The sequence below is a fragment of the Oncorhynchus gorbuscha genome, linkage group LG07 (genome assembly GCF_021184085.1).
Source record: "Oncorhynchus gorbuscha isolate QuinsamMale2020 ecotype Even-year linkage group LG07, OgorEven_v1.0, whole genome shotgun sequence".
NCBI classification, from domain to species: Eukaryota; Metazoa; Chordata; class Actinopteri; order Salmoniformes; family Salmonidae; genus Oncorhynchus; species Oncorhynchus gorbuscha.
In genome coordinates, this window is record NC_060179.1 from 67,389,682 (window position 1) to 67,399,424 (window position 9,743).

The 9,743-nt window shown below is 41.9% G+C and overlaps 1 protein-coding gene across 2 annotated transcripts in view; it reads right to left on the reverse strand.

Annotated features, from left to right (window-relative positions):
• oprm1 (opioid receptor, mu 1) overlaps positions 1 to 6,407 on the reverse strand; it is a 31,113-nt gene extending 24,706 nt beyond the window's left edge. For both annotated transcript variants that reach the window (XM_046355299.1, XM_046355298.1), the window contains exon 1: positions 6,004 to 6,407. In XM_046355299.1, coding sequence (XP_046211255.1) covers positions 6,004 to 6,248 — 245 coding nt within the window. In that variant the 5' untranslated portion in view covers positions 6,249 to 6,407. The remainder of the gene's footprint in view (positions 1 to 6,003) is intronic.
• Positions 6,408 to 9,743: the final 3,336 nt, after the last annotated feature.

Genomic DNA, 9,743 nt, shown 5'->3' on the forward strand with positions numbered 1-9,743 from the left:
AGTTTGGAAGTCTTCCGACTAGCTTGGAAAGACGGTACCGTGCAGAACTGAAGAGCCCTTACAGCTACTCGATCATCCTATTTTTCTAACTTAATTGAGGAAAATAAGAACAATCCGAAATTCCTTTTTGATACTGTCGCAAAGCTAAATAAAAAGCAGCATTCCCCAAGAGAGGATGACTTTCACTTTAGCAGTGATAAATTCATGAACTTCTTTGAGGAAAAGATTATGATTATTAGAAAGCAAATTACGGACTCCTCTTTAAACCTGCGTATTCCTCCAAACCTCAGTTGTCCTGAGTCTGCACAACTCTGCCAGGACCTAGGATCAAGAGAGACGCTCAAGTGTTTTAGTACTATATCTCTTGACACAATGATGAAAATAATCAAGGCCTCTAAACCTTCAAGCTGTATACTGGACCCTATTCCAACTAAACTACTGAAAGAGCTGCTTCCTGTGCTTGGCCCTCCTATGTTGAACATAATAAACGGCTCTCTATCTACCGGATGTGTACCAAACACACTAAAAGTGGCAGTATTAAAGCCTCTCTTAAAAGCCAAACCTTGACCCAGAAAATATAAAAAACTATCGGCCTATATCGAATCTTCCATTCCTCTCAAAAATTTTAGAGAAGGCTGTTGCGCAGCAACTCACTGCCTTCCTGAAGACAAACAATGTATACGAAATGCTTCAGTCTGGTTTTAGACCCCATCATAGCACTGAGACGGCACTTGTGAAGGTGGTAAATGGCATTTTAATGGCATCGGGACCGAGGCTCTGCATCTGTCCTCGTGCTCCTAGATCTTAGTGCTGCTTTTGATACCATCGATCACCACATTCTTTTGGAGAGATTGGAAACCCAAATTGGTCTACACGGACATGTTCTGGCCTGGTTTAGATCTTATCTGTCAGAAAGATATCAGTTTGTCTCTGTGAATGGTTTGTCCTCTGACAAATCAACTGTAAATTTTGGTGTTCCTCAAGGTTCCGTTTTAGGACCACTATTGTTTTCACTATATATTTTACCTCTTGGGGATGTTATTCGAAAACATAATGTTAACTTTCACTGCTATGCGGATGACACACAGCTGTACATTTCAATGAAACATGGTGAAGCCCCAAAATTGCCCTCGCTAGAAGCATGTGTTTCAGACATAAGGAAGTGGATGGCTGCAAACTTCCTACTATTAAACTCAGACAAAACAGAGATGCTTGTTCTAGGTCCCAAGAAACAAAGAGATCTTCTGTTGAATCTGACAATTAATCTTAATGGTTGTACAGTCGTCTCAAATAAAACTGTGAAGGACCTCGGCGTTACTCTGGACCCCGATCTCTCTTTTGAAGAACATATCAAGACCATTTCGAGGACAGCTTTTTTCCATCTACGTAATATTGCAAAAATCAGAAACTTTGTCCAGAAATGATGCAGAAAAATTAATCCATGCTTTTGTCACTTCTAGGTTAGACTACTGCAATGCTCTACTTTCCGGCTACCCGGATAAAGCACTAAATAAACTTCAGTGCTAAATACGGCTGCTAGAATCCTAATTAGAACCAAAAAATTTGATCATATTACTCCAGTGCTAGCCTCTCTACACTGGATTCCTGTCAAAGCAAGAGCTGATTTCAAGGTTTTACTGCTAACCTACAAAGCATTACATGGGCTTGCTCCTACCTATCTCTGATTTGGTCCTGCCGTACATACCTACACGTACGCTATGGTCACAAGACTGGTAGAGCATGGCGCTTGTAACGCCAGGGTAGTGGGTTCGATCCCCGGGACCACCCATACGTAGAATGTATGCACACATGACTGTAAGTCGCTTTGGATAAAAGCGTCTGCTAAATGGCATATATTATTATTATTATTAAGACGCAGGCCTCCTAATTGTCCCTAGAATTTCTAAGCAAACAGCTGGAGGCAGGGCTTTCTCCTATAGAGCTCCATTTTTATGGAACGGTCTGCCTACCCATGTCAGAGACGCAAACTCGGTCTCAACCTTTAAGTCTTTACTGAAGACTCATCTCTTCAGTGGGTCATATGATTGAGTGTAGTCTGGCCCAGGAGTGGGAAGGTGAACGGAAAGGCTCTGGAGCAACGAACCGCCCTTGCCGTCTCTGCCTGGCCGGTTCCCCTCTTTCCACTGGGATTCTCTGCCTCTAACCCTATCACAGGGGCTGAGTCACTGGCTTACTGGGGCTCTCTCATGCCGTCCATGGAGGGGGTGCGTCACCTGAGTGGGTTGATTCACTGTTGTGGTCATCCTGTCTGGGTTGCCCCCCCCCCCTTGGGTTGTGCCGTGGCGGAGATCTTTGTGGGCTATACTCAGCCTTGTCTCAGGATGGTAAGTTGGTGGTTGAAGATATTCCTCTAGTGGTGTGGGGGCTGTACTTTGGCAAAGTGGGTGGGGTTATATCCTTCCTGTTTACCCTGTCCGGGGGTGTCCTCGGATGGGGCCACAGTGTCTCCTGACCCCTCCTGTCTCAGCCTCCAGTATTTATGCTGCAGTAGTTTGTGTCGGGGGGCTCGGGTCAGTTTGTTATATCTGGAGTACTTCTCCTGTCCTATTCGGTGTCCTGTGTGAATCTAAGTGTGCGTTCTCTAATTCTCTCCTTTCTTTATCTCTCTCGGAGGAGGACCTGAGCCCTAGGACCATGCCCCAGGACTACCTGACATGATGACTCCTTGCTGTCCCCAGTCCACCTGGCCGTGCTGCTGCTCCAGTTTCAACTGTTCTGCCTTATTATTATTCGACCATGCTGGTCATTTATGAACATTTGAACATCTTGGCCATGTTCTGTTATAATCTCCATCCAGCACAGCCAGAAGAGGACTGGCCACCCCACATAGCCTGGTTCCTCTCTAGGTTTCTTTCTAGGGAGTTTTTCCTAGCCACCGTGCTTCTACACCTGCATTGCTTGCTGTTTGGGGTTTAAGGCTGGGTTTCTGTACAGCACTGAGATATCAGCTGATGTACAAAGGGCTATATAAATAAATTTGATTTGAGTTGCAGCGATGAGACAACACTTGGCTGGATGTCCTTTGGGTGGTGGATCAGTCTTGATACACACGCAAAACAGTTGAGTGTGAAAAACCATGCAGCTTTGCAGTTATTGACACACTCAAACCGATGTGCCTGGCACTTACTACCGTACCCCGTTCAAAGGAACTTAAATATTTTGTCTTGCCCATTCACTCTAGGCATTCTCTGCTTTTCCAACAGTCTTGAATGAGTTCCCACATATGCTGAGCACTTGTTGGCTGCTTTTCCTTCAATCTGCTGTCCAACTCATCTCGATTGGGTTGAGGTTGGGTAATTGTGGAGGCCAGGTCATCTGATGCAAGTCTCCATTACTCTCCTTGGTCAAATAGCCCTTACACATCCTGGAGGTGTGTTGTGTCATTGTCCTGTTGAAAACAAATTATAGTCCCACTAAGCGCAAACCAGATGGGATGGCTTGCAGAATGCTTTGGTAGCCATGCTGGTTAAGTGTGCCTTGAATTCTAAATAAATTACTTACAGTGTCACCAGCAAAGCATGCCCACACCATCACACCTCCTCCTCAATGCTTCACGGTGGGAACCACACATGCAGAGACCATCCGTTCACCTCCTCTGCATCTCACAAAGACACGGCGGTTGGAAGACAAAATCTCAAATTTGGATTCATCAGACCAAAGGACAGATTTCCACCGATCTAATGTCCATTGTTAATGTTTATTGGCCCAAGCAAGTCTCTTCTTCTTATTGGTGTCCTTTAGTAGTGGTTTATTTCCAGCAATTCGACCATGTAGGCCTGATTGATGCAGTCTCCTCTGAACAGTTGATGTTGAGATGTGTTTGTTACTTGAACTCTGAAGAATTTATTTGGGCTGCAATTTCTTAGGCTGTTAACTCTAAAGAACTTCTCCTCTGCAGCAGACATAACTCTGGGTCTTCCATTCCTGTGGCAGTCATCATGAGAGCCAGTTTAATCATAGTGGTTGATGGTTTTTACGACTGCACTTGAAGAAAGTTTAAAAGTTCTTGAAATTTTCCGCATTGACTGACCTTCATGTCTTAAAGTAATGATGGACTGTCATTTCTCGTTGTTTATTTGAGCTGTCCTTCCCATAATATGGACTTGGTCTTTTACCAAATAGGGCTATCTTCTGTATACCTCCCCTACCTTGTCACAACACAGCTGATTGGCAGAAACGCATTAAGAAAGAAATTCCACAAATTTACTTTTAACAAGGCACACCTGTTAATTGAAATGCATTCCAGGTAACTACCTCATGAATCTCAAATATAAACTATATTTTAATTTGTTTAACACTTTTTTGGTTACTACTACTACTATATGCTATTTCATAGTTTATGTCTTCACTATTATTCTACAATGTAGAAAATCGTAAAAATAAAGAAAATCCCTTGAATAAGTAGGTGTGTCCAAACTTTTGACTGGTACTGTATATGTAACAGTATACTTTTAAACTACTTCAAGGTCTCAGAGCAAGTGACGTAACCGATTGAAACGCCATTTAGCGCACACCGCTAACTAAGCTAGCCGTTTCACATCCGTTACATATATATTCTTATTTTTTATTGTTTCATTCACACCTGCACTGTTGAAGCTCAGAGCTTAAGTATTTCACTGTACACTGCAACTACATCTGAGATACTATGCATGTGACTAAATAAAAACCTGATCTAATCTAATAATATGAAGGATGTTAGTGAAGCTGTTTAATTAAAAACGCATATCTGTCTAATAATATGTGCTAACAGATGTGTCATGAGCTGCCACCATTCAACACACCTGTGATAATGACGGCATGTCTGTATAGCAAGTGGTGTGATGATATCAAAGTAACATGTTACTATGTAAATTGGAAAGCTATCAGCAGTCTCATGGCCAATCCATCCTCTCAATGTCTCCATGCAGGCTCAGTCTCATAATGGCAGATCACGGGCTACACATGCTCTACATTTCTAATGAGCCATTACCCTAGTGAATTCTTCTGTGAAAGGGTATAGGCCAGGGTATTGCCTACACCAAGTCCTTCTAGTGGGAAAAGTTCTTCTTGAGCGGTGAGGTCCCACCGTAAAATAAGTGACCCTAATACCAATTTACTGACATATAGACAAGTTCAGTGTAATTACAGTGTAAGTACACATTGTTACATTGCTCTTACAACTGCTATTTTTTTTATTGCAAATTAAATGTCTTTGTAATTGTTCTGGTCAATTTGAAATGCATTTATTTGGGGGGGGGGGGTATATGCTCTCAAAATATATATTTTTCAGATGTTTTCAAAGTAAAGTGTTTATGAGAGTTAAATATAAATTATAATCGAATTGTCAAAATCATACGTAGCCAATGTCCGCCTATCAATGGTCCCACATCAATGGTTTCTTTGACAGTTAATATTATTATGGTGACTCCACTGGGGTCTGGAAATCCATTGCGTTATAGCCGAATCCAAACGCGTTCATTTCTGACCGTTCGAGGCACTGCAGATGTCTGTGGTTGCAATAAAATCTTTAACAGCAGACAGTTGTGACTATGCTATATAAAATGACACATGGTGCAATACTCTGATAGTCTATTGACAAAATGTTTGCAATACATTTGTTTTATGATGGCCTTCAGCACATACTCTAGTTGCAATGAATTCCCTTTAATTATACAGGCGGAATAATGTAGCCATTTACTGGTCTATATCATGATTTACGTGCGCCTAACTCCCGGTGGAATTCTTTCACGTGCTCTGTTCAGAAGAATTATTGAGCATGGTGCCATATTGGTCTATCAACAACCTGTTTCTTTCAATTTACCACAATGTGGTTCCTCATGGTATCCCCTTCTATGGCGGGTTACTGTCAGTTGATTTTCCTATTAAACTATGAAATGTACACATACTACTAATCTAACCTAGACTCGGATTTACCATGCATCAGAACAATAGTGTCAGGGCAGTGTAGGCTATAAAACCTGGGATTAGTTGTTGATATCTTACCTGATAATGACATACATGACGAGCACGTTTCCCACCAGACCAAGCACACACACAATAGAGTAAAGAGTCGTGATTATAATCGCGATGATCACTGGTGTCGAATCTTTGGCCAGATTATCTGTTCTCTCACATTTGGCATCCAAACTCATGTTATCGCTGAAGTTCCGACAAAAAACACTATTGTTCATCATGGCCATATTCGAGAAATGGTACGGATAGTTCGACGTGTTGCCACCGCTTTCCATGGTCAGCTGAAGCTGTCCCGGCTGAGGCGCTCAGGACAAGAAATCTCGCAACGATTCTCTCACGTTCAAGGCTGCACGGTGTGAGTTAAGGCGTTTTTGTGTCACACCAAGTACCCTTACGCACGAGTTATTGGACGTGGATGAAACATAAATGCATATTACCAGTTCCCCCTATTGCGTTCTCAATTTATCAAGCAAAATGACGTCACTCCATGAACCAACCCCGAGGCACTGGCATTAGAATGCGGTAATTGCCTATAGCGAAGCATTAGCCTTCAGAATTATTTAACAATATTGCGCTACAGTAGAGTGCATACATTTTCAAACTCAGTCCTTACCAAAAAATATTTAAATCAGAGTGCAGTATAACTGCAGTACACAGCAGTATAACTATAGTTGGAGTGCAATATAACTGCAATATGCGCAAATACTGATCCAAAATAAGTCTTCTTTACTTCAGTAATTTTGCAGTTCGACTGCAGTACACTGCAGTTATTCTGCAATTACTGCGCCCAAAATACCAGTCGACTGCTGTTACTGTACTTTTACTGCGGTTTCGAAACTGCAATCTTTTTTTGTAATGGAGGTCAATCTGAAGTGCAGCTGTAGACCCTAGCCCATAGGCTACAAGTGAACGTGTCGTTGGGAACATACGTTTTTGGTTTCCCATTGGTTCTGGGAACGAAGCCAGAAGTTTCCTGACCATTAAAACATAACGTTTTTTTAAAATGTTTTCAGAACGGAAGTGAAAATGTAGACTTTTCTGGGAACTAACATTTTTAGGTCGCAGGGAATTTAAGATAATGTTTTCTATGGTTCCCTGATTTTTTTTTTTGTGGGGGGGGTATTAACATTCTGAGAAAGGTTATGTAATAATTAATAATTCTGAGAACATATTAAGATTTTCATTTTAGTCATTTAGCAGATGTTCTTATCCAGAGAGACTTAAAATAGCTCGGTGGGACAACCACATATCACAAGCATAGTAAGTACATTTTTTTCAATAATGTAGCTGCTAGTAGTCAAATCAAATTTTAGTTGTTACATACACATGGTTAGCAGATGTTAATGCGAGTGTAGCGAAATGCTTGTGGTTCTAGTTCCGACAATGCAGTAATAACCAACGAGTAATCTAACCTAACAATTCCACAACTACTACCTTATACACACAAGTGTAAGGGGATAAAGAATATATCATAAAGATATATGAATGAGTGATGGTACAGAACGGCATAGGCAAGATGCAGTAGATGGTATCGAGTACAGTATATACATATGAGATGAGTAATGTAGGGTATGTAAACATTATATTATATTAAGTGGCATTGTTTAAAATGGCTAGTGATACATTACATCAATTTCCATCCATTTCCATTATTAAAGTGGCTGAAGTTGAATGAGTGATGGTACAGAACGGCATAGGCCGTATGTTGGTCTATGTTGTCTGTATGTTGGCAGCAGCCAGTCAATGTTAGTGGTGGCTGTTTAACAGTCGGATGGCCTTGAGATAGAAGCTGTTTTTCAGTCTCTCGGTCCCAGCTTTGATGCACCTGTACTGACCTCGCCTTCTGGATGACAGCGGGGTGAACAGGCAGTGGCTCGGGTGGTTGTTGTCCTTGATGATCTTTATGACCTTCCTGTGACATCGGGTGGTGTAGGTGTCCTGGAGGAAATGCGTTGTGCAGACCTCACTACCCTGTGGTCAATTGCAATTGCCGTACCAGGCGGTGATACAGCCCGACAGGATGCTCTCGATTGTGCATCTGTAGAAGTTTGTGAGTGCTTTTGGTGACAAGCCGAATTTCTTCAGCCTCAACGCTGTCTACTCCGAGGAACTCTCCACTACTGTCCCATCGATGTGGATAGGGGGGTGCTCCCTCTGCTGTTTCCTGAAGTCCACAATCATCTCCTTTGTTGTTGTTTTTTTCTTTTATTGAATTTTTACCCCTTTTTCGTGGTATCCAATTGTTAGTAGCTACTATCTTGTCTCATCGCTACAACTCCCGTACAGGTTGAAAGTCATGCATCCTCCAATGCCCAACCAATCCGCACTGCTTCTTAACACAGCGCGCATCCAACCCGGAAGCCAGCCGCACAAATGTGTTGGAGGAAACACCGTGCACCTGGCAACCTTGGTTAGCATGCACTGCGCCCGGCCCGTCAGAGTCTCTGGTGCGCGAAGAGACTAAGATATCCCTACCGGCTAAACCCTCATCCCAAGAGACACCTAAGATATTAAGTTACGACAATTGTTACAGTGAGTCCTATTTGAGTCATTTGCAAACTTAGACGATCAGTGTTGTTGTGATGTTATCAAAAATATTTAAAATCATCTATCACAGGATCGATCACAAGCCCAGCTTTTTCAAGTCTTTGTAGTAATGTATGCTCATAGGAGTCTACAGCTGGAAATGGCTCAGGGAGCTACAGCTATATTTATTTAACTAAGCAAGTCAGTTAAGAACAATGACGGCCTGCCAAAAGGCAAAAAGCCTCCTGCAGGGACGGGGGCTGGGATAAAAAAAATATATATATATATATATATATATATAAGACAAAAACACACATCGCGACAAGAGAGACAACACAACATTACCTAAAGAGAAACCTAACATAGCAAGGCAGCAACACATAACACAGCATGGTAGCAACACAACATGGTAGCAGCATAAAACATGGTATAAACATTGAGCAGAGACAACAGCACAAATGGCAAGAAGTAAGAGACATATCTAGAGGAAAAAGAAGCACACACTTATTTAGGCGAGGTGTTGGCCAGCGGAGAGGAAAACCCGAAAATAAAGGAGCCACACACTAAGAACACAGATGCAAAAATGTAATGTCCAACGTTTCGACAGGCAAAGTGTCTTCGTCAGGGTATAATCACAAGCACTGCAGGGTGACTCGTTTATATAGTGTCAAAAGACACACACACAGGTGTCTGTAATCATGGCCAAGTATGGCCTAATATCATTGGTTAATTGTCAAATATTAAAATGACATACAAAGAACAACATACAAAAAACAAATGGATAGCATACGATCATAGATTCAATTTAGACTACATAAGCTTACAAACAATTACAATGGCAAAGTCACAATAATCACAAGAATGGCTTCAGATCAAAGTCTACGTTGAGACCGAAGGGAGCAAGGGTCTTTAAATTAAAGATCCAGGCAGCCTCTCATTTTCACAATAAATTATTGAGGTAAGAGACAACAATACATCCCGCAAAGCAGCCACAACTGTCAGTAAGATTTTTTATGATTGAGTCTTTGAATGAAGAGATAAAACTGTCCAATTTGAGTGTTTGTTGCAGCTCGTTCCAGTCGCTAGCTGCAGCGAACTGAAAAGACGAGCGACCCAGGGATGTGTGTGCTTTGGGGACTTAACAGAATGTGACTGGCAGAACGTGTGTTGTATGTGGAGGATGAGGACTGCAGTAGATATCTCAGATAGGGGGGAGTGAGGCCTAAGGGGTTTTTATAAGCATC